The sequence below is a fragment of the Pelophylax lessonae genome (genome assembly GCF_965119305.1).
Source record: "Pelophylax lessonae genome assembly, chromosome: 6".
Classification (NCBI taxonomy): Eukaryota; Metazoa; Chordata; class Amphibia; order Anura; family Ranidae; genus Pelophylax; species Pelophylax lessonae.
Window position 1 is genome coordinate 251,080,479 of NC_138773.1, and position 24,695 is coordinate 251,105,173.

At 43.9% G+C, this 24,695-nt stretch overlaps 1 protein-coding gene across 5 annotated transcripts in view; it reads left to right on the forward strand.

Annotated features, from left to right (window-relative positions):
• Window positions 1–24,695, forward strand: part of LOC309557535 (neurabin-1-like) — a 224,713-nt gene that overhangs the window by 175,997 nt on the left and 24,021 nt on the right. For 4 of the 5 annotated variants that reach the window (XM_082260296.1, XM_082260292.1, XM_082260294.1 and 1 more), the window contains exons 16-17: window positions 6,669–6,855; window positions 18,487–18,603. In XM_082260296.1, the coding sequence (XP_082116422.1) occupies window positions 6,669–6,855; window positions 18,487–18,603 (304 nt within the window). The remainder of the gene's footprint in view (window positions 1–6,668; window positions 6,856–18,486; window positions 18,604–24,695) is intronic. The other variant, XM_082260295.1, reaches the window with a different exon arrangement.

Here is a 24,695-nt window from a genome sequence, read left to right on the forward strand (position 1 = left end):
GGAAGTGGCTTGTCAGGGACAGGGCGCAAGTAAGCGACCCCCGCCTAACCCCTTATTATCTGAAACCTCGGATTCAGACTCTGAGTCTATTTCTGCAGTTGCAGGTACTTCATCTGGTATTGGTGTCTCGTGTACTGTCTTTTCAGACAGTGAGGAGGATGTTTCGGCATCAGCCATAGCCAGAGAGGAAGCGTTGGTAAACGCACTCATTGTATCTGTTCAAGAAACCTTAAGATTACAGGGTATTCCGTCAGAAATAGCTGAAACTGAAATCCCTTTTGGGACTAAAAAACGCATCAAAGTGGCGAAGGTTTTTCCATTGCCCAAATGTTTTGGCAATCCAATCAAAGAAGAATGGAGTCTGCCAAAACGCATTTCTACTATTTCTAAACGCATTAACAGGCGTTATCCGTTTGAGGAAACCCTCATTAAGAAATGGACAGAACCACCTGTGGTGGATTCACCAATTGCTAGATTGAATAAAGCCACTGTTATTCCTCTAGAAGACGCTCCGTCTTTTAAAGATCCAGTGGATCGCAAGATAGAAGCTATGTCTCGCACCATGTTTACCTTGATTGGATCAGCTTTCAGACCAATAATTGCTATTGGTCTGGTTTCGCAGGCTGTAACTGTATGGACCAAGTGGTTACGCCGGGACCTAGAAGAGGTCCCTCAGGCGGTATCAGATTCGTTGGAACAAATGATACAGGGGTTACAGTTTGTGTGTGATGCGGCGTTAGACGCCACTTCATTATTGGCGCGAGCATCTGTCTCAGCGGTGGTTCTCAGGCGTACACTGTGGCTAAAAGGTTGGTTAGCCGACCAAGGTTCCAAAAAAGCATTGGCTAATATCCCCTTTTTTAGGAGAGCGTCTATTTGGAGCCAACTTAGATGAGATCATTAAGGATCTCACGGGTGGAAAGAGCACCTTTTTACCGCAAAATTTTATAGGTAAAGGAACTCGTCTAAGACGAGGGCCTTCTTTTTCTGCTCACAAGAGGTTTTTTCGTCCCGCGGGTGAAAAAATTAAGTCCTCCAAAGCTCCTGCAGGAGGCGTCAGGGGTCGTTGGTCGGGCAAGCAAAAGCCCGCCCCCTCTAGACCTGAAGATAAACCGTCCAAAGCCTGAAGGTGCGCCCCCACCCATAACTGGGGTGGGGGGACGTCTTCGCCGGTTCCCGGATCCATGGCTTTCCAGAATCCCGGACAGATGGGTTTGCGAAGTCATAAGGTCAGGGTACAAGATCGAGTTTCGATCTCTCCCACCGGCGCGATTCTTCCCTTCCAATAGCCGACTATCCCCGGATCGTTTAGACGATCTGCGGAGAGCAGTCACAGATTTACTACAACAGGGAGTGGTAGTCCACGTTCCTTGGACAGAACGGTTTCAAGGGTTTTATTCAAACCTATTTACAATACCCAGGAAAGAGGGCAAAGTGCGTCCAATTCTGGACTTAAGGGCACTCAATTCTTTTGTCAACATAAGAAGATTCAGAATGGAGTCCATTCGCACAGTAGCAGCCTTTCTGCATCCAGGGGATGTCCTAGCGTCCATAGACATCTAGGACGCATATCTTCACATTCCCATTTTCGCAGGACATCAGCGGTTTCTACGCTTTTCCATAGAAGAGAACCACTATCAGTTTGTGGCGTTACCTTTCGGTCTCGCCACGGCTCCGCGGGTCTTCACGAAGGTGTTGGCCCCAATGTTGGCACTTCTGCGCCAAAGAGGCATATCGATTCTAGGTTACCTAGACGATCTTCTGCTTCATGCAGAGTCTCCTCAGACCTTGCTACAAAACATAGAAATTACTATGATTTCTTTACAGGAATTCGGGTGGCTGGTGAACCAGCAAAAGTCATTTCTGGTTCCCACCCAAAGGCTCGAATATCTGGGTCTAATTCTAGACACAGTCAGGACAAGAGTTTTTTTCTTCCGGTAGGGAAACTCCGAAAGATTCAATCAGCAGTCCAGTTGTTACTATCCAACAGCTGGTCTTCCCTTCGGACTTGCATGAGGGTTCTGGGGTTGATGGTGGCTTCCTTCGAAGCAGTCCCATTTGCCCAGTCCCATACCCGAATTCTTCAGCAAGAGATTCTTCTCAGATGGAATCGGAATCCGGAATCCCTGGACAATCAGATCCGATTGAGCAAACAGACCAGAGAGTCTCTGGTCTGGTGGCTTCGGTCCCAGGGAAAGTCATTTCTGCCAATATATTGGACGACAGTGACCACGGATGCCAGTCTATCCGGATGGGGAGGAATTCTCGGTCAGTTATCTGTCCAGGGACTTTGGTCCCCGGAAGAATCCAGGTTACCGATAAATGTATTGGAACTGAGAGCGATCAGACTTTGTCTGATTCACTGGACCGAGCAGCTCCAGGGCAGCCCGGTTCGGATCCAGTCGGACAACGCCACGGCCGTGGCTTATGTCAATCACCAGGGGGGCACCAAGAGTGTCCGAGCGGCCAAAGAAGTGGCTTGCATTCTTCGCTGGGCGGAACGATTTGTTCCAGCAATCTCTGCGGTGTTCATTCCGGGGGTGGAGAATTGGCAGGCAGATTATCTCAGCCGTCAGACTCTGGAATGGTCCCTCCATCCAGACGTTTTCCACCAGTTGTGCCTACGATGGGGCACCCCGGATATGGATCTGTTGGCATCTCGATTCAACAGGAAAGTTCAGAGATTCGTGGCTCGCTCCCGCGATCCTCTAGCAGAAACCGCAGACGCACTGATCGCCCCATGGGGGTAATACCAGCTAATGTATGCCTTCCCTCCTCTTGGGTTACTGCCAAGACTTCTTCGCAGGATAGAGGAGGAAGGAATTCCAGTAATCCTGGCAGCTCCGGACTGGCCTCGTCGAGCTTGTTACGCCGACTTGGTCAGACTGATGGCGGACGTCCCGTGGAGACTTCCTCTCAGGGAGGATCTACTGTCTCATGGACCGATCTTCCATCCTGCTTTACGATCGCTGGTTTTAAACGGCCTGGTTATTGAGACCCAGGTGCTGAAGGACAAGGGATTGTCAGCTTCAGTTATTCCTACTCTAGTTAAAACAAGGAAAGCGACTTCCAGAAAGATTATCATCGTACATGGAAGTCTTATATTGTGTGGTGTGAATCCCTTGGGTTCCATCTACATCTTTATTCGGTAGTCCGAATATTGGCTTTCTGCAACAGGGAGTTGAGCAGAAGCTGGCCTTGAGTGTTATCAAGGGTCTGGTTTCAGCATTTGCTATCTTCTTTCAGAAGCTTTTGTCTACTCATTCCTTGGTGCGGAATTTCATCCAGGGGGTGCGACACCTGGCTCTGCCAGTGCACGCGCCGTTACCATCCTGGGATCTTAATTTGGTGCTGTCGGTTCTTCAGACACCTCCCTTTGAAAATATCAGGGAGATTCCCTTGCTTACTTTATCCCAGAAGGTGGTCTTCTTGGTGGCTATCACTTCTGCACGCAGGGTGTCAGAACTGGCTGCATTATCCTGTTGTTCCCCAGATCTGGTGGTTCATAGGGATAAGGTTGTTCTTCATCCGAATCCATCCTTCCTTCTAAGGTGGTTTCAAAGTTTCATTGAATAAGGACAGTGTATTGTCCTTCCTATGTCCTTAGCCCAATCATCCTCGAGAATTTGCATGGCATTCCTTGGATGTAGTTCGGGCGATCAGGATATACTTGAATACTACGGATTCAATTTGTAAGACGGATTCACTGTTTGTGATCACGGATGGCCCTAAGAAGGGGTTGCCTGTTCTGCTGCGACCATCTTTAGATGGATCAGACAGACGGTGGTATAGGCTTATTTTATCTAAGGGTCGGGATCCCCCGTTCCCTGTTAAGGCGCATTCTACTCGGGCGCTTAGAGTTTCCTGGACCTTCCGCCATCAGGCGTCAGTGGTTCAGGTTTTCAAGGCGACTGTTTAGTAGTCGGTTCATACCTTTACAATATTGTATAAGGTTTATGTGATGGCATCGTCAGATGCCTCTTCTGGCCGCAAGGTTCCTGCAGGCCACTGTTTGAGGAGACTGTTGGTCTACCTCGAGGATTTGTGGGGTAGGTCTCATCTGTTTACTCGATGAGTCCTTTGATACTTCTGGTTGGCTCCGGTTGGGCCTTCTAGATTGGATTTTGATTCTGTCAATCCCACCCCTCATTTTGTGGCACTGCTTCTGGATGTCCCAGCTCTTGAGAATCAAGAAGACTACGTCTGTCAATGAGCGATAGAGAAAAATGGATTTTTGTAAGATCTTACCGTAAAATCCTTTTCTCTTAAGCTCATTGACAGACGTAGTACCCGCCCCTCTATCATTGAGTTGGGTTGGGTTAAATTCTCTGTTACTGCTTTAGAACAGAACTGATTCCCTGTAGCAGAGAGAGGGAGGATATACCCTCAGGGACTGCCCCTAAGGTGGAGCCAGAACGTTTTGTCTTTCTGCCTAGTCCTACTCCTGCGGAGACAACATAACCCAGCTCTTGAGAATCAAGAAGACTACGTCTGTCAATGAGCTTAAGAGAAAAGGATTTTACGGTAAGATCTTACAAAAATCCATTTTTTTACGGGACTGCGACATTGCGGCGGACAGATCGGACCCCTAACTGACATTTTTGACACTTTTGGGATATCGGTGACATTACTACAATAATCAGTGCTAAAAATATGCACTGTTACTGTAATAATGACACTGGCAGGGAAGGGGTTAACCCTGTGGGTGATCAATGTGAGCCTAGGGGAGTGATTCTAACTGTGGGGGGCGCATGGCTTCTGAAATGACCATAGAGACTTGTCATCCTATATAGAAGGATCACATGGGCTCTATGACCATTCCATGGAGAAGAACAGTCGGCTGTGTTTACAACAGCCAACCGTCGTCCTCTCTCAGCGGGGAATGATCGCGGGTGTCAGGCGGCAATCAGAGCCGCCTGACACAGGCATCGGCTTCCCTGCTGACAATCAGGGACGGGGGCGGCGCGCGCTCGCCCCCTAGCTGCCACTATATGTATCTATATTATATTATATATATATGTGTGTGTGTGTGTGTGTGTGTGTGTGTGTGTGTTAGATAGATAGATATTAGTAAGCGGTCGGCAAGTGGTTAATGGCCTAAAATCGTAGAATACCAGGCCTATCTTAATATTATCCATTTCTCCCAACAGTTTGCAGAGCACTTTACAAAATAAAAGGTGACCGTATAGTTCCACCCAAAATTGGAAGTTCTGCTTTAAGCACTCCTTACCCCTTTCTATGCCACATTTGGCATGTCATTTTTTGGGGCGGTGGGGGGGAAGCAGGTACCTAGTTTTGACAGGTACCTGCTCCCACTTCCACTCCAGCCGCCTAGGTCTCCCCAACCCCCCTCCTTGCTATTTTCTGGGACACCCCACAGATCCCAGAAGATTGCCTGGCCATTGAGGCGTGGCACAGCACACACCTGGCTTTGAAGCCGCAAGTTGTCATAACCGGGTGCCCTCACATGCAATATGGCAACTGAGAGAGCTGAGGGTTTGGGCGGCCGCATTGCTGGATCGTGGGACAGGTAAGTGTGTGTTTATTAAAAGTCAGTAGCTACACTTTTTTTGTAGCTGCTGAGTTTAATAAACATAAAAATGGTAGAGTTGAGCTTGTTAGACATTCCAGAGGGCACATGAGAAGCCAGTGAGGAAAATGTCACCTGTGCGGGCCAATAATCTGCAGCCAGAGCATTCCCACAGCCGCACGCATACAAGGGGCATGTATACTTGCTGGGAAGGGAATTCCTTGGTTGCAGATGATTGGCACATACAGGTGATCTTTTCTGGTGAGCTCACACATGTGGTTTTAAATCCTAGTCCAAACGCGCTCAAGCTCACCAATGCCCAAGGTAAGACAGGCTGTAAAGAACATCAGACAAACAGGAAGTACATCTATTTCTATAGTATGGATACAAAAATAAACCTTGGATTAGTTTTTAGAGACACCCAATAAAGCGGTCTAATTCACTGTACCTGTAAAGAAGTGGAGAAGATGAGATTAGAATAATTCATGCAGACATGTTTAAAGATTTTAAAGTATAACTAAAGGCAAATCGTTTTCTTTTTTACTTTTGGATAGATTGGTAAGAGTTCAGAACCCCTGTCAGGCTTTTGTTGCGGTCTGTGCCCCCTTATGGAAATTTGCTCCTTGCTTCGCTTTGTTCTGTTTACCATTTAAAATAAAAGTAAAGTAAATTAAATTATTTTTGTGTTGTCCCCAGAGCAGGGATATAGGGGGAAAACTTCCAATGAGCACACTAGTTCTAGTAACAGCCAGAGATTCCTGTTTTGCCTATGGGGACAGGAAGAAAGAATACATTTTCCTATAAGCCCTGCTCACATCAATGCAACACGTTAATGTGCTCTTTGTGAAAATAGTACATTTAAATCCAATGTAATGTGCTGCAATGCATCACAACACACATTTAGCATTTAGGAAATTGTAATTTTGGTTCCTGCTGTTGGGGGGTGAGGAATTTGCCATAACATACACGTTGGCACAAATGCATTTAGTGCACATCAGTGTGCGCTAAATGCGATACACATGCTGTGAATCTAGCCAAAATTAAGCAAAGCATTTTAAATAGCAGTTGTCTTTCGGTTTAGTGTGATGCATGATAACAGTAAGGTTTTCCTAATACCGTCTTCAATAAATATTTCCAGTGGATCTCGAGAATTACTGGATGAAGGTGGTAACCAGTCACTGTCTGACTCCGATTCGCCGGTTCCTACATGCATGCCCTTCTCCTGGTTTGGTGAGAGCCATAAAGAATCTGCCTCAAGCGGAAGCCTTAGCTTCCCACATAGTGGCTCTGAGCTGTCTACAGAACAAGAGAGAAGCAGAAACAAGGTAAACATTGAAATATGTAATATTCCCTAGAAGTTCACTGTCTGCTCTTTATTGTACAGAGCAATTTTTTAGGATCCTGTGTATCACACGAGTCCCTTTGTTACCATTCCTGTTGTTTACGTTATGCAGGTCTATTCGCTACACATATGAATGGAATAATACAAGGTCTAAATGTAACTGTATGTACTTTTTTTTTTGCAAGGTGCATGACCAGTGCTGTATAGTTAACTTTCACTTTGCTATTTTATTCTAGTTTAGTACAATGCTTTCATTGCTTTGAGACACCTCGTTAATCAGAAAATCTTATGAAGACATTTTAAATGAGTTTGTAAGTGCTGTTTGACCTATAAATGAATGCATTTTAAAATAAACTGTTTATGTAATCGATTATGCAATACCAGGCTGCCTAAGACAAGTTTATTGTGCAATCAAATGTTCTTTTTTATTGGCTAATAATGATTAATTCAGTGTTTCTTTGTAGGCTAGGGTAAACCCATTGGGTTCCTGGATTGCCTAGGAAAATCGCACAAAGGACTAAGCTTTGAGCCCTGGCCACTTCAAAAAGAAAAAAAAAAAAACAAATCTTTGAACTTTTTTAGGAGATTTTCCACTTTAGATAACTTTTTCAAACCTACTTCAGACCTCCTTTGATCTAGTAGCAAAATACCGTAGCTGGGAATGCTTGCGCAGAGATTTTGCTCTGGGGCCCAGAGCGGTACAAGAAGCTGAGCTTTAAAGGATAACTATATCTTGCATGTATGCAGCTCCTTGTTCAAAATACTAAATGCTTTATATATATATATATATATATATATATATATATATATATATATATATATATATATAATAGTGCGCTGTCATAAAAGTAAATATCACAAAGGAAAAAATGTGAGTGTATAGTGCATGAAATCATGTGCACCCAAACCCAATACACATCAGATTCTAGTGTATAGCAACATGATATAACCAAAGTGCATATAAAAATACACATAACTACAATAGAAAAAAAGTTCCAAGTAAGTGCCAAACAATTTCTGTAATCCAACAAAGTCCAGATAATGTGATATTAAAAAGATTTAAATGGTGCTTAGGTTCTTATCCTTCAAAGTGCTGCATGCTTCACCACGGTGCTCTAATATTGAAATGGCTGCTTAGTGCTTACCAGACCCATTAGGGTCAATAGGCATGTAAGCTGTTCTCAGCTTGGGGATCGATCTGTAAAACTGCGAATGGACTCCGTCTCCGGGATCACAGATGGACATATGGAATAAAAGAGAGCTTGTATACAAGTGCATTATCGCTAAAAACAAAAAAGATAGTCATAGACATAAAAGCACTGATAACCCTGGTGGCACAGCCGCCTGCACTGCTGTCCGTGCATGCCGACGTCATGGCTGTCTCCACCCGACTCATTTCCCCTCAGAAGGCATCAACTTGGATTGGAGCTCAACCCGCGCCGCCATCACCATATCTTATATAGCGAAAAAGAAAAACGGAACTCCGTGACCTGCAACGGAGCCCCTGGGCCAGAAAAAAGATTCTTCCTGTTACTTTAAATACCACGGGACAACTTTTATGTATATTGAGATATTAAATTAGACAAAAAAATGTGTTTAAAAAAAAAAAAATTTTAGAACAGGCTAATCCCCGGGGGATCATAGGCTCCCACAGAGAAAACCACAGGAAAAAAGCCTACACGTTCAATCGTATTGTGGATGTGGAAAAAAGATTTTATGAACATCTGAACTTTAACCGCTTCCATACAGAGCAGTTAGACACCCTTCCTGCCCAGACCAATTTTCAGCTTTCAGCACTCTCACACTTTGAATGACAATTGCTCAGTCATGCTACACTGTAACCAAACAAAATTTTTATCATTTTTTTCACACAAAAAGAGCTTTCTTTTGGTGGTATTTGATCACAACTGGGGTTTTTTTTTTTCGTGATATATGCAAAAAAAGAGCAAAAATTTTGGAAAAAAAAACACTTTTTTTTAGTTTCAATTATGAAATTTTGCAAAAAATAAATTTTTCTTCATACATTTGGGCCAAAATGTATACTGCTACATGTCTCTGGTAAAATTAACCCAAATTAGTGTATATTATTTAGTCTGTGTGAAAGTTATTGAGTCTAGAAGCTATGGTACCAATTACTGAAAATTGATCACACCAGATGTACTGACTGCCTATCTCCTTTCTTGAGGCCCTGAAATGTCAGGACAGTACAAATACCGACCAAATGACCCCTTTTTGTAAAGTAGACAGTCCAAGGTATTTAGTAAGAGGCATGGTGAGTTTTTTGAAGTTGTAATTTTTTCCCACAATTCTTGGGAAAATGAAGAAAACATTTTTTTTTTCTTTTTTTTCCCACAAAGTTGTCAATTTTATAAGCTATTTCTAACACATAGCATGTACACAGCAAAAATTACACCCAAAAATACATTCTGCTACTCCTTCCGAGTATGGCGATACCACATGTGTGAGACTTTTACACAGCCTGGCCACAAAAAGACTCCACGTCCAAGAAGCACATTCAGGCGTTCTAGGAGCATAAATACACATAAAACTTTCTTACTACCCATCACACTTTTCAAGGCCCTAGAGCACCAATACAATGGAAAAGTCCACAAAATGACCCCATTTTGGAAAGCAAACACTCCAACGTATATTCTATGAGGCATTATGGGTCGTTTGAACATATCATTTTTTTTCCACAGGTTTTTGGAAAATGTGGGAAAAAAATGAAAACTTTTTTTTTTTTACACAAAGTTGTCAATTTATAGGATATTCCTAACACATAGCATGTACACAGCAAAAATGACACCCCAAAATACATTCTGCCACTCCTCCTGAGTATGGCAATACCACATGTGTGAGACTTTTTCACAGCCTAGCCATATAGAGGGGCCTAACATCCAAGGAGCATCATCATGCATCCTAGCCACTTGCCTAGGCCTATTTTTGACATTTGGTGTTTACAAGCTAAAATCAGTTGTTTTGCTAGAAAACTGCTTAGAACCCCCAAACATTATATATTTTTTTTTAGCAGAGACCCTAGAGAATAAAATGGAGATTATTGCAATATTTTTTTATCACACCGTATTTGCGTAGCGGTCTTCCAAACGCAATTTTTTTGGAAAAAATTCACTTTTTTTAATTAAAAAATAAGAAACCAGTAAAGTTAGCCCAATTTTTTTCCATAATGTGAAAGATAATGTTACGCCGAGTAAATAGATACCCAACATGTCATGTTTCAAAATTGCGCACGCTCACGGAATGGTGACAAACTTTGGTACTTAAAAATCCCCATAGGCGACAATTTAAAAATTTCTACAGGTTGCCATCTTTGAGTTACAGAGGAGGTCTAGGGCTCAAATTATTCCCCTTGCTCTAACGATCGCGGCGATACCTCACATGTGTGGTTTGAACACCGTTTACATATGTGGGCGGGGTTTCTGTATGCATTCGCTTCTGCGCGCGAGCTAACAGGGACAGGGCGCTTTAATTTTTTTTTTTTTTACTATTTATTTTATTTATTATTTTTTATTTTTACACCGTTTAAAAAAAAAAAAATTGATAATTTTTATTTCTATTAAAAGAAATGTAAATATTCCTCATAATAGAAATAGGCACGACAGGACCTCTTTTTTGTGAGATCTGGGGTCAAAAAGTCCTCAGATCTCACAAGTACACTAAAAGATAGAAAAAAAAAAAATAATTATAATATAAAATGAAGAAAAAAAAAAAAAAGGACCTTTAAACCGGTTGCTAGGCAACAACATTTTCCGTAGCTCCGGTCCTCCAAGACCATAGAGTCAAGTGAGGGCAAGCTTGCCCTCACTCGACATCCTGTCTGTGAGGATTCGGGACCGGATCGTTTTCCCCGCTGCCGGCGGGTCCGGTAAGCGGGGAAAAGGACCGGAACGCGTTGGGAGGGGGGTTTGCCTGTTCCGCCACCCCGGAAGGGTGATCCCACGGCGAATCCGCCGCTGGGACCACCCTTATCGGAAAGCCAACCGTCCACCGTTTAAAAAAAATACCATGGTTATGGCAGCTATCTGCTGCCATAACACCGGTATTTAGGTTTAAACGGAGGACGTATATAAACCTTTTTGGACTTGGACATGGTGGCTGTATGAAGGGTGACAGGTACTCGGGTACTTTGTTGGGCAGGTGACAGGTACTCTGGTACTGATGAGCAGGTGGCAGGTACTCGGGTACTCCGATAGGCAGGTGACAGGCAGGTGATAGGTACTGATGAGTAGTACTCACTGACTGATAGGTGATACTGTACTGATGGGTACTGATGATCAGTACTGATACGTGATAGGTACTGATGAGTACTGATGAGCAGGCGGCAAGTACTTGGGTACTTCAGGCGTCAGGTACTCTGATGAGCAGGTGGAAGGTACTCGGGTACTCTGATGGGTAGGTGACAGGTACTCAGGTACTCTGATGACGGGTACTCCGTTGACAGGTACTCAAAGTACCCGAGCACCTGTCATCAGAGTACCCGAGCACCTGTCATCAGAGTACCCGAGCACCTGTCATCAGAGTACCCGAGCACCTGTCATCAGAGTACCCGAGCACCTGTCATCAGAGTACCCGAGCACCTGTCATCAGAGTACCCGAGCACCTGTCATCAGAGTACCCGAGCACCTGTCATCAGAGTACCCGAGCACCTGTCATCAGAGTACCCGAGCACCTGTCATCAGAGTACCCGAGCACCTGTCATCAGAGTACCCGAGCACCTGTCATCAGAGTACCCGAGCACCTGTCATCAGAGTACCCGAGCACCTGTCATCAGAGTACCCGAGCACCTGTCATCAGAGTACCCGAGCACCTGTCATCAGAGTACCCAAGCACCTGTCACCAGCCCATCAGAGTACCCAAGCACCTGTCACCAGCCCATCAGAGTACCCAAGCACCTGTCATCTGAGTACCTAATGGGCTGGTGACAGGTACTCGGGTACTTTAATGGGCTAGTGACAGGTGCTCTTTATTGGGGGGGGGGGGGCAAATCAATGTGTTTAGGGTGCACTGTAATTGGTAGCTAGCTGTTACCACAATCTCCTCCTCACACAGGATCAGTGTGTGAGGAGGAGAACACGGTGACAGCTAGTTACCGTGTTCTCTGTTGACATTTGTGACCGGCTGTGATTGGACACAGCCGGGGTCACGTGGTAAAGAGCCAATTTCATTGGCTCTTTACCTAGATCGGGGATCGACTCTGTCCGAGGGACGAGCCTCGTCCCCGATCGCTGCTCTGCGCGCCCCCGGGGGCGCGCATTGCAGAGAGAACGAGCGGCTCGTGCTGGAGCCGCTCATGTGATCGGCTGTGATTGACACAGCCGATCACGTGGTAAACAGCCAATTTCTATTGGCTGTTTACCTTGATCAGGGATGGGCTATGTCCGAGGGACGAGCCTCATCCCTGATCGCGCCGCTGCGCGCCGCCGGGGGCGCGCAGTAGCAGCTAGAACAACCACTTTGCCGACGTCATTTTACATGACTCGGTATGGAAGTGGTTAAATATTATCCAAAATAGGCATCAAAAGTGCATGGGTGCAGACCTAAAATAAAAACCATCATTTACATCCCTTCGCAAAATTGATAAAGGATGTTTGAAAAATACATTGATGAATATTAAATGTTAAAGGCTCCTTGCACAGGAGCAATTACAAAATTATCTAAAAAAAAACTGCATTATATCAACACAAATTACTAACAAATATTAAGAATATAATCTACATACAAAAATATTTATTATTTTATTAGAAAAAAATTTGAAAATACTACCATGAACGCATGCTGACTAACATACGAAAGAGAGTTATTCAGCCATTGGCAAGTAACTTAATGTATGGACCTAAAAGGTGTATAGCTCGAATAAGCTCTATTATATTTTTAACAGATTATAATCTAATTAAATAAGCACAAAATCATAAAAAGAACAAAAGCAAACAAGAAGAGAAGCAAACAAGAAAAGGATGAATATCCCAAAGAGGGAAATCCTCCTCCTAAATTAATCTCATTTACTTATTAATAAAATAATTGATAATTTATTAATAAATCCAATCTGCGTTTGTCCCCAGACCACCTGCGGGGTCACTTTGGGGCGGTACAAGACTTTCTACTACAAGGGGTGATTGTTCCGGTTCCAAAACCTGAAAGTTTTCAATGTTTTCTAGTCAAACCGGTTTACAGTACCCAGGAAGGCAAGGTACGTCCAATCCTGGACCTCAGGGCTTTGAACCACCTTGTACCGTTACTGAGTAGTGGCCCCCCCACATCAAAGGACGCTTACTTTCATATTCCAATATATGTCGGTCATCAGCGTTTCCTCCGCTTTGCCGTGAGCTAGGAGCATGGCATTACCCTTTGGTCTTGCCTCAGCTCCTCGAGTATTCACAAAATTGTTGGCCTGTGTTAGTATTTTAGCGGCAGCAGGAATTGTGGTACTTGGTACCTGGACGCTCTTCTGCGAGCAGCCATGGTGTTTCTTCCAGGGTAAAAAAAAACTCCAAAAGCTGCAGGATGAGATTTGGCTCCTGTGGTCCAGCAGTCGGTCAGCTTTCAGGACTTGCATACGAGTACTGTGCCTGATGGTGTGTGCCTTCGAAGCGGTTTGGTTTGCACAGTTCCACTCGAGACCTCTGCAAAGAGATTCTTGCCAAGTGGGACAAGAATCCAAAGTCACTAGGCAATCTGATCCTGTTAAGCCAGGATACGAGAGGGTCCCTGATATGGTGGCTTCGCTCTCCGGCGCTTCGACAGGGCAAATCCTTCCTTCCCCTGTACTGGACAGTGGTCTCCACGTTTGCCAGTCTGTCTGGATGGGGAGGCGTTTTGGGCACGGATGTGCTCAAGGGGTCTGAACTCCGGAGGAGTCAACACTACCGATCAATATATCAATATTGATATATATATCAATATCAATGTATTTTTCAAACATCCTTTATCAATTCATTTTGCATAGGGGTGTGAATTATTATTTGTTTTTTTATTTTGTCTGCACCTCATGCACTTTTGATGTCTATTTTGGATAATATTTTAAGGTTCAAATGTTCATAAAATCTTTTTGCACATCCACAATATGAATGAATGTGTAGGCTTTTTTTCCTGTGCTTTTCTCTGTGGGAGCTTTTGATCTCCTGGGATTAGCCTGTTCTTTACAAATTTTTTTTACACATTTTTTGTCTAATTTTAATCAGTTTAAATACAAGTTGTCCCATAGTATCCCAACAGGAAGTATCTTTTTCCTGGCCTAGGGGCTCCGTTTCAGGTCACATAGAGTTCCGGTTTTCCTTTTTGCTATTTAAGATATGGTAATGACTGCACAGGCTGAGCTCCAATCCCATGTGACGCCTTCTGACACCTGCGACAACCGCGCGCATGGACTGCACTGCAGGCAACCGTGCCATCATGAGTATCAGTGCTTTTATCTCGACTTCTACTTGTAAGTGTATCTCTTTTTTAATAAACACCGTTTTTAGCGATAATGCACAATAAGTCCTCCTTTATTCCATATATCCATCTGTGATCCTGGAGACTAAAGGCCCGTACACACGATACGAAAATCGGAAGAAAAATTTTGTCTGCCGATTTTCTGATTTTCGGATTTAGTATAGTGCTTTCCACTACGGATTCCGATATACGGATTTTCGGACGACAAAAACTGCATGTGCAGGCTATAAAATTTTTATCGTAGTCAACACAACTTCCGATTTTCGTTTAATTAGTACAGTTTTCGGCCGAAAAAAATAGTAAGAGCAAGACTAGGCATGCTCAGAAACGAAAGAACACATACAAAACAATTCAACACATGACATCCCCAAGCTGAGAACAGCTTACATGCCTATTGACCCTAATGGGTCTGGTAAGCAGCCATTTCAATATTAGAGCACAGTGGAGATGTATGCATCACTTTTAAGGATAAGGACCTAAGCACCATTGAAGTCTTTTTAGAATCACCTTCTGTAGACTTTGTTGGATTACAGAAATTGTTTGGCATTTACTTGGAACTTTTCCTCTATTTTAGTTTTGTGCATTTTTATATGCACTTTGGATATATCATGTTATACACTACAATTTGATGTGTATTGGGTTTTGGTGCACATGATTTCCTGATTTTATGCCCTATACACTCACATATGTTTTTTTCCTTTTGTGATCTTTACTTTTTATGACCGCGCAGCACAATTTGGATATTTTTTTACTTTATCTCCTGGTATTCTGGGAGTCTCGGGTGCAGCAGTCTGTTTGTAGGCCAGCGCATCCTTTTATTTACCTTTTATTACTAAATGCTTTATACACTAGTCTGTGCATCAGGAAAAGCTGAAATTTCACTGTCTCCTACTTTATTTCATTAAAGAGTATAAATCCATTCTCTGGTTGCTTCAAGTAGGGAAATAAATATCCACTAGCAAATTGTCAGAATGTGTATGGAATCTTATGTAGAGCTGACACAGGGTGACTTCAACGTGAAATCACAGTCTGGTTTTTACGTCTAACTTTCCTCACATGATAATTATAGCATGTATTTATAACTCTAAACCAAGTCATTTACTGAAAAATAGTAACTAGAGAAACTTCATTCCAAGCAGCTAACTTTCCATTAATGATGACTTGCTAACTGACTTATTTTAGGAGAGCGTAATAATCACCAATATTTCTCATATACATGTGAGAGTGAGGGCTTGGTGAGCTATTATACTTGAATAGCAATATAAAGTATTTAAAGGCGATCCGATCGCTTTAAGCCATCCTGTAAAACAGCATGTTTAATTCTTATCTTTCCAGGAGGTGGCAAATCTCTTCTTCACTCTTGAAGAGCTACAGGTGCCACTGAACTCTTTGACACTTCCAGGTGTGTCAAATACCCGATCCCAAAGAATTCCCAGAGCACTATGTGTGTTAGCTAATGAGTTAAAATGGTGGTGCATGCTGCCTGCTTTCCAACCTCCATTTATCTACCTGAACTTCACTAGGTCACTGGGTTGAGTCAGTCAGTTTAAATTGTTGCCATCTTTATATCTAGTCCTCGCCGACTTGTGTAGCGGAAAACACTGGAGCAATACAGCCTCAAAATTCACAAGAGCTAGAGTGGAGTCATTAAAGTTGGGTCTCTGCACTACTTTCTGCCCCTTGTCAGGGCACCTGCTCTGTGATTACATTAGAAACTATGTTCGAGATTAGAAAGCGAACAGGCTGCCACCTCACTGCTGACGGGGGGAGAGAAACTATTTACAGAGAGAAAATCAAGTATTTTTTATTTTTTTTTCTCAGAAGTTATATTCCAGCAAGTAAGCAATAAATACACCAACTATGAAGTAATTCAAGAAGTGTGGAAAGTTCCCCACCAGCTCTAAGAACTGACGTAACTGTTTGGTCTCTCATTTCTCGGGTCTGTTCTGAACAGGGTGGTGACTGACCGTCACTGCTCTGTGCTCTGCCCCTCCAGCGCTCATTGGTCAGTGGGCTGTACAGTGGGTGGAAGCAACTCTGGCTCAGGCTGTTAGTGGCTCTCTGAGAGCTGGCAATCTGGGTGGATTCTGACATTGTCAGGATACATTCAAAGACTGGAATGCATCTGATGCCAAAAAGTAAATGCACTCCTGTGACCAACATGAGACGTATGACCAAATGAGCTTTTACCATACTTCTTTAAAAATATGTACTTGATAGCGTTTTACATTCAAGCTTAGAGCATTGCAACTGTGATCAGTGATCATAAGTGCAATGCACAGGCTCCTGCATTGTTTAACCCTAGCTGCAGGTCTGTACAGAGGTAAGTTATTTATTGGACTACAGGGACATCAGTGATCTGCTGTCGTGGCAGACAGGACTTGTAGTATGCCCATTTGCAGAAGCCTATGAATGGATGATGTGGCTGTAAGGATAGAGCCATGCACAGCCATTCTGAATTCAAATAACCAGGAGTAAGAAGCACCCTGTGATTTGAGATGAAGTGGGAGCAGTTTAGGGGGCTAGTATATGTGACCATGCGTCATATTGCACCCTAAACATGTAATATGAAACGTGGTTCCAAACGTGGTCTAAGCCTTTAAGAATGAATTACTTAATTGTGCCTGCAGAAACAGAAGGCTTTTTTAAAAGGATTTTTACTGCTTAACATTTCAATAGTGGAATGTCTATAGCATGGTCACAGTTCTACTTTAAATGTGATCTAGCCATTAAACTAAAACTGGCTTTATATAGTTGGTATAAGTGAAAGGTAACACATATCTTGTACAATTGTTGCCTTGTTCTGTCAAAGGTATACTCTGCTCATAGTGAAAAAAAGACCGAATGTGAACAGGATACGTTATTCCTACCAAGGGCCTCTGTTCTTCAGTCGTAGCTATACTTTTCCAGGACCAGTCTGCCTCAGATTACATGCTGATGTGGGAATTCCGGATATTTGGTTTTGATGTCTGCAGTAAGCAGAAATGGCTGAATGAACAGCCATAAAATGCTTAGGAGCTGCTTTATGAAACCAATTTCTAAATCGATGCATATACTGTTGTGATATCCCACTGCCCCAAACCCTGCACGCTATGTAAACCATGCTTACAGATCACCAAACTGGTGACAGCCATCCCTCAGCCCTCTCCTTTCATGCTCACTTACGAGAAATCTTCTGAATAAATAGTTGTGGAGCAAATCATCTGAGTTTCCATTATTTCTTATGGGGAAATTTGATATGAGTGCTTTGGATTGCAAGCATGTTTCCGGAATGAATTATGCATGGAATCCAAGGCTTTACTGTACTTTGTTGCCATGCATTTTTGTGTCTGTTAGCAAGGTGCTCGGGGTGTCATTAAAGTTATTGTAAAGTCTCATGTTTTTTTGTTTTTTAATAAACTTGTTATACTTACCTGCCCTGTGAAGTAGTTTTGCACAGAGCAGCTTGGATCCTCCTCTTCTCGAGTACCTCTTCGCTGCTTCTGGCCCACCCCCTCCTGTCAAGTGCCCCCACAGCAAGCAGCTTGCTATGGGGCACCTGAGCCAAGCTGCAGCTCCTTGTGTCCATTTAGACAAAGAGCTGCCATTCAGCCCCGCCCTCTTCTCTCCTGATTGGCTAACTGACTTTGACAGCGGCCAGGGGCCAGTGGCGCTGCTGCTGTGTCCCAGGTAATCAGGAGAGTCCCCGACGGCCGAGGGACTCGTGGACATCGCTGGACAGAGATGGGGTTCGGGTAAGTATTAGGGGGGGTGCGGGGGAGGCTGCTTCACACAGAAGGCTTTTTATTTTAATACATAGAATGCATTAGGATAAAAATAAGTCTGCCTTTACAACTACTAAGAACTAAGCAAGAATGAATGGGCACTGTGGCGCCTCTGCAGTAGGAATGTTCTTTTGTGTTGGTAGGAAACAATTTTCAGGTATTTAAATTGTGTGATGAGTACACATCTTTTGAAGAAATACAGAAGTTTTTTGCTCTATAATTTTCTGGAGGAGTTATTCAAATCTAGCTTGTTGCAATAAATGTAACAAGACAGCCATCTCTGTACAGCTCTTGCTGGTGTGTGGGTTTTCATATAGAAGGCAAAAGCAGAGATGCATTAACATATTGTTGTGGTGAAGCTTGCGCATGGATAATCCATTTTTATTTCTACTTGTTTTCAGAGTAGAATTGTCATAGATGATTCATACAGTTACAGCCCCTGCTCTGACCTGTCAGGGTTGGTGGCAGAGCCCTCCCTATCGGGGCGCTCACACACTTTCACCTTCTCCTCCAATGAGGTGAGTTTCTTGGTGTGCTCTTCGTGATGTTGTGTTGGTGTAACCGCATGTCTGTTGTGCAGTCCTAATCTATCAGATGGAGAAAATGCTTGAGCCGTGCTAGTGTACTACTAGACCAAATAAAACGAAACTACAAGGTGGCCTAAAGAGCTTTATTAATAACATGCACCAACATTTGTTTTAAGCTGAAAATATTTTTGTAAGATGGTTTCCCAAACATGGCTGACCTGTCCAATAGTCCCATGAAAATACTTTGCAGTCAGCCCGTGCTGAGCCTTTCCCCAGCCTAACATGGCTGATATCTTGCATTGCAGATATCAATGCAAAGGGCAAATAATCTTGTGCACAGGTGTGTACACTTGGACACATGGTAATGTTATTAATAGCCTCTTTATAAGAACTTGTATTTTACATGTAGAGGCTCTTGACAAGCCTTGTGTATGTATTCATAAAACATTTTCAGTGCCTAGTAAAGTAAAAAAAAAAAATTAGGACTTAATAGTGGTAAACCACATTGGGATGATTAGATAGAGAACACCTGTAATTAAAAAGTTTTGCTTCATCTGAAATTAAGCAGGCACTGAAAATGTTGAATTTTTTTTATTTATTTTTTTGTCCGTGATCATAGCTTGCTTCAGAGATTTAGCCTTTTAGAAGTTGCACATTTTACATGATATTTATGGGGTCCCAACTTCATTTCTGATTATATTACAAAAAAATAGGCGTCTGAGACCTAGAATTCCATTATTATGCTTATAACTTCCTCATAGAAATTCTGCATCACTCGGTAACAAAGTAAACCAGAATCAGAGGGTAAAACAGATTAGGCATTTTTGGCTAGAGCTATAGATGCATATTGCGCCTCTTCTGCTTCCTGTGCAGAGGTAGAATGTTTGTATTTTGTACCAAAAAAAAAAAAATGATACATTCCCATTGGGCTCTTTCACACGGCCGCTCCGTGTGAAAGCTCCGCTGCGGGACTTTTTTTTTTTTTTTCACGGAGTGGATGACATTTGTGTCATCTGCTCCGTAAGTCTGCATATCATCCCATCCGTTTGCGGATGATATGCGGACATAATGTAAGTCTATGGCATTGCGGATGTCAGCGGGTGACACCGCTGACATCCGATTTTCCTTCCTTTCCGTTTTTTGAACGGATAAAAAAATAGGGTTCTGTTCCGTTCCAAAAAACGGAACAGAACTGAAAGGAAGAAAATCGGATGTCAGCGGATGGTATTCCGCTGACATCCACAATGCCATAGACTTACATTATGTCCGCAAATCATCCGCAAAAAAATAGGATGATTTGCGGACACACGGAGCGGCCGTGTGAAAGAGCCCTTAATCTAGTTGATTTGGCCACATGGAGATGACGATATTACAATTATCATTAGTGGTATTACTTCACCCTCTGTGGAGTCATTTTTTCCATTGTGTTTTGCACATATTAATTAAAAACCTACTTCATCACTGCCTTGGTGTTTCCAGTGACAGGGGTTAAAGGGCAGCAGATTAATCTGGCTTAGGCCTCAGACTTCAAAGGTTTTCTTTGTATCAAAGGATATTGGATTTTAGGCAGCTTTGGCTAAGTGACCCACTCACAAGACTGAGCTATACCACTCTGTATATTGGTTTAACTTTACTCTTGACTAGCAGTGGCTGCTAGGAAACCCAGAAGTGAACCTATCTATCGATCAAAGGAAGAAGTAATACTGCATCAAAGATGAGCTTTTATTTATCAATGAATTGACCTATATGTGTCATTTAAAGGAGAACTCCGATGAACACTGTTGGCATGTAAATTGGCCCTGTAAAACTTGCTTTTTCAGACATTCTGCTGCACTTTTGACTGACTTGTGTGCTTAAAGCTTGTGTATGCATAGTCAGTAAATCTGTTGTTAGACCTCCCATTCATAGTGTGGTCTGTGGGATACTTTGGCTATCTTTTGTTTCTGACATCCGTGTACTTGTATCTACTATTTATGGAGTGCTTGTGTCAGCCAGAAAAAAAGTGTCTGTTTACACAGATCATGTTAAGACCACTGACCAAGAAAGTGAATAACATTGATTATCTTGTGACAGTGGCACTCGAAAGTGGATAGCATAAATTAGGCAGCAAGTGAACATGTGAAGTTAAAAGCCAAAAAAATGGGTAAACAAAAAAGGATTTGAGTAACTTTGACAAGGGCCAAATTGTAATGGCTAGAAGACTGGGTTAGAGCAACTGCAAAACCTCAGCTCTTTTGGGATGTTCCTGGTCTGCAGTGGTCAGGACCTACCAAAAGTGGTCCAAGGAAGGAAAACTAGTCAAGGTGCCCATGCCGATCCATGTCCACAGCCAAAAGCGCCTACAATGAGCACATGAGCATTAGAACTACACAGAGCAATGGATGAAGGTGTCTTCTAGGTGTTGACTTGGCCTCCAAATTCAATCCAATCAAGCATCTTTAGGATATGCCTAAAAAACAAGTCTGATCCATGGAGGCACCACCTTACAACTTACAAGACTTAAAGTGGAGCTCCACCCAATAGGGGAAGCTCCGCTTGTTCGCACACTCCACTGCCACATTTGGCACTTGGGGGGGGGGGGAGAGATTGCTGCGGCGATCTCCCAAGTATTTCTGCCCCCCACCCCCACCCGCGCCTTCCTGGGAGACACAGGTCCCAGGAGACAGCAGCGCAGCACGAAACCAGCTTTGAAATTTTGAGTGAAGTTGCTGGCGCCTGGACCCAGAGTGGATTGAAGAATTGGCTCGGGGTTGGATCCCTGGACAGGCAAGTGTCCTTTATAGTAAAAGTCAGCAGCTACAGTACTTGTAGCTGCTAACTTGTAATTTTTTTTTTTTTGGACAGATTGGAGCTCCTCGTTAAAGGATCTGCTACTGATAGCTTGGTGCCAGATATTACAGCTATCACAGCTTATCTTCAGAAGTCTAGTGGAGTCCATTCTTCCGCACACAATATTATACAAACGTTTTAGGCAGGTGTGATGAAATTCTGTAAAGTAAAAATGCTTTCAAAAATATATTTTTTTCATTGTTTATTTTTATTACTTTACAAAATGCAAAGTAAGCAAATGGAAGAATAATATACATCGAATCAGTATTTGGTGTGACTACCTTTTTTAGGTTCAAGCCGCATCAATTCTTGCACAAAGTCAGGGATTTTGTAGGATTTTAGTCAGGTATATGATTAACCACTTCCCGACCATCGTATAGTAAAGTGACGGCCGTAAAGTGGCTGTCCCATCCCGGCTGGGCGTCCTATGATGTCCAGGGGGATTGGCTGCTCAGCGTGCCTCCAGGGGGCGCGCAGAGCGGCGATCAGTGGTGTGGTGTGTCACTCTGACACACCACATCTCCAATCCCAGTAAAGAACCTATGACGTAAGCTCTTTACCATGTGATAAGCTGTGTCCAATCACAGCTGGTCACATAGTAAATAGGAAGTGCCATTGATCGGCTTTCCTCAGTTTGCACCTAACAGGCGCGAGTAGAGGAGAGCTGATCGGTGGCTCTGCTGACGGGGGGGGCGGGGGGTCTGTGCTGGTAATCAGAGCATTGATTACCAGTGCAGACCCATGGGGGATGCCACTAGAGCCACCAGGGATTGCCCACCCATGGCCACCAGGGATTGCCCACCCATGGCCACCAGGGATGCCAATTTGTGCTCAGGGAGCCTGTTAATGCCCTCATCAGTGCTGCCCATCATAGCCATCTATCAGTACCGCCCACCAGTGCCCATCATTGCCATCTATCAGTGCCGCCCATCAGTAGTGCCCATCAATTCTGCATATCAGTGCTACCTATCAGTGCCGCATATTAGTGTCTCAACGTCGGTGCAGCCTCATTAGTGCTCGTCAGTGCAAGAAAGTTATTTACAAAATGTTATAACCTAAACAAAAAAAAACTTTTCAAACTTTTTGGTCTATTTGTTTAGCAAAAAATAAAAAACCTTGCGGTGATCTAATACTACCAAAAGAAAGCTCTGTGGGGAAAAAAATTACATAAATTTGGTTTAGGTTTAGGTGTTGCATGACTGCGCAATTGTCCAGTGGCGGCCGGTCACTGGAAAGAAAAGAAAAAAAAAAAAGATTAAAAAAAAATAATTTTTGCCCACATGGGGCGCCCGCCTCATTGGTGCCTATGGGGGGTGGGGTTTTCACCCGCAGAGGCGCCGAGAGGCGGCCTTCTGGGGCGTAACTGTAGCGCAGAGCACTGCGCTACACCCACCCCCTTTTGGAGCCCGCTCCATTGGTGCCTATGGGGGGGGTGGGGTTTTCCAGCCGCAGAGGCGCCGATTGGCAGCTTTCTGGGGCATAACTGTAGCGCAGAGCACGGCGCTACACCACCCCCCTTTTGTGATGTCTTGGATCATGATTGGTCCAGACTCCAGCCTGGACCAATCATGATTCAGGACATCCATGCTGACCTCGTTGGGGGCGGTGCCGGTGCGTGCATCAGTCACTCACCGTCACCGCTCGGTCACCTTCCCGCCGAAGAGTCTCGAGGAGAGGAGAAGCCGCTCCGCTCACCTCCCCGCCCGCCGCCACCGTAGAACGAAGAGGAGAGGAGCAGCCGCCGTAGAACGAAGAAGCCGCCCGCTCACCTTCCCGCCCGCTGGTTCCCGCCGCCGCAGGAAGCATTAATAATAAGGTAAGCGGCTGGGTCACACACATTGCATCCCAGGCACCTCTGCAAGGGGCAATCACAGTGCAGGCAGAGGGGGCCATATACCGTCCAGCAGGCTCATCTGTGCAAGCTTCATACCACTTTACAGAGGACCAGGCTGGGAGAGATGTGTTAGGAGGCTGGGGGAGCCTGCAGCATCTCTTCATCCTCATCACAGCAAAATCAGGTGCATTCAAAGCCAGGATCAGCGATTGGAGAGCAGCGTATACCTCAAGACTTTGCTCTCACAGTGGCCAACATGTTAAAATCATGAGCCTGTGAATGTGAGGCTCCACAATACCCAGAATCACATTTATACACCACAATAGGTTTATTCACAAAGCTTTAATGCATTGATTGTTATTTTAAGTCATGTGACTGTCATTTTCAATTCTCATCGCTCTGAATAGAACTGTCACTTTGTGAAAATAAGGAGGTGTGTGTGGTGTTTTAGCTTTGTGGACTGAACCTTTTCTATGAATACTATACGATTCTTGGAGCAAGCAGGGACATCCCTGGAACGCCGTTGGCAACTGTGCATTTTGTTAATTACAGCTCTTTCAGATGCGCCAATCATCATTAAATGGTTGGTGCACAAAAAAGTGATATAGCTATAGAGGGGTCATCACCTGGCTTCCTTATTTGCCTTGGATACTCTGGTAGAGGGATCTCCTTGCTAAACTTCTCAACTCTCTCGCTGCTCACCTAGATGTTTTCTGCATTCCCACCCTATTTGTGTTCCAGTACATTCTGTTGCGTTCTCCATAATATAAAATAGATACAAATCCAGCAGGGATAGTTGGAGCCCCCTCATAGTGGGCACAGCAGGAGCCCCCTCATAGTGGGCACAGCAGGTATGCAGATTCAAAAACGCAGAGGAATAATGGTAGAAAACCCCTCTTAATCGGTACAGTGGATGTACAGACCTGGTAACTTTGTGCAGGAATGGTTGGAAGCCCTTATAATGGGTACAGCAGGTGTGTCGATTTTAAAACTCAAAGCAAAAATTGTGTGAACCACTCAAAATCGGCACACCAGGAGTACATACCCAGAAACGCCAAGCAAGAATGGTGGGAACCCCTGATAATAGGCACAGTGGGTGTACAGACCGGGGAACTCTGTGCACGGATGGTGGAAACCCCCTCATAATGGGCACAGTGGGTGTACAGACCTGGGAATGATGTGCATGGACGGTGGGAACCCCTAATAATGGGCACAGCAGATGCAGACTCAAAAATTTAAAGCAAGAATGGTGAGAACCACTCAAAATCGGCACACCAGGAGTACATACCCAGAAACACCAAGCAAGAATGGTGGGAACCCCTGATAATAGGCACAGTGGGTGTACAGACCTAAGAACTGTGTACACTGGTCACTGCATTGAAAGGGGCATGTACGCTGGTCACTGCATTGAAAGGGGGCA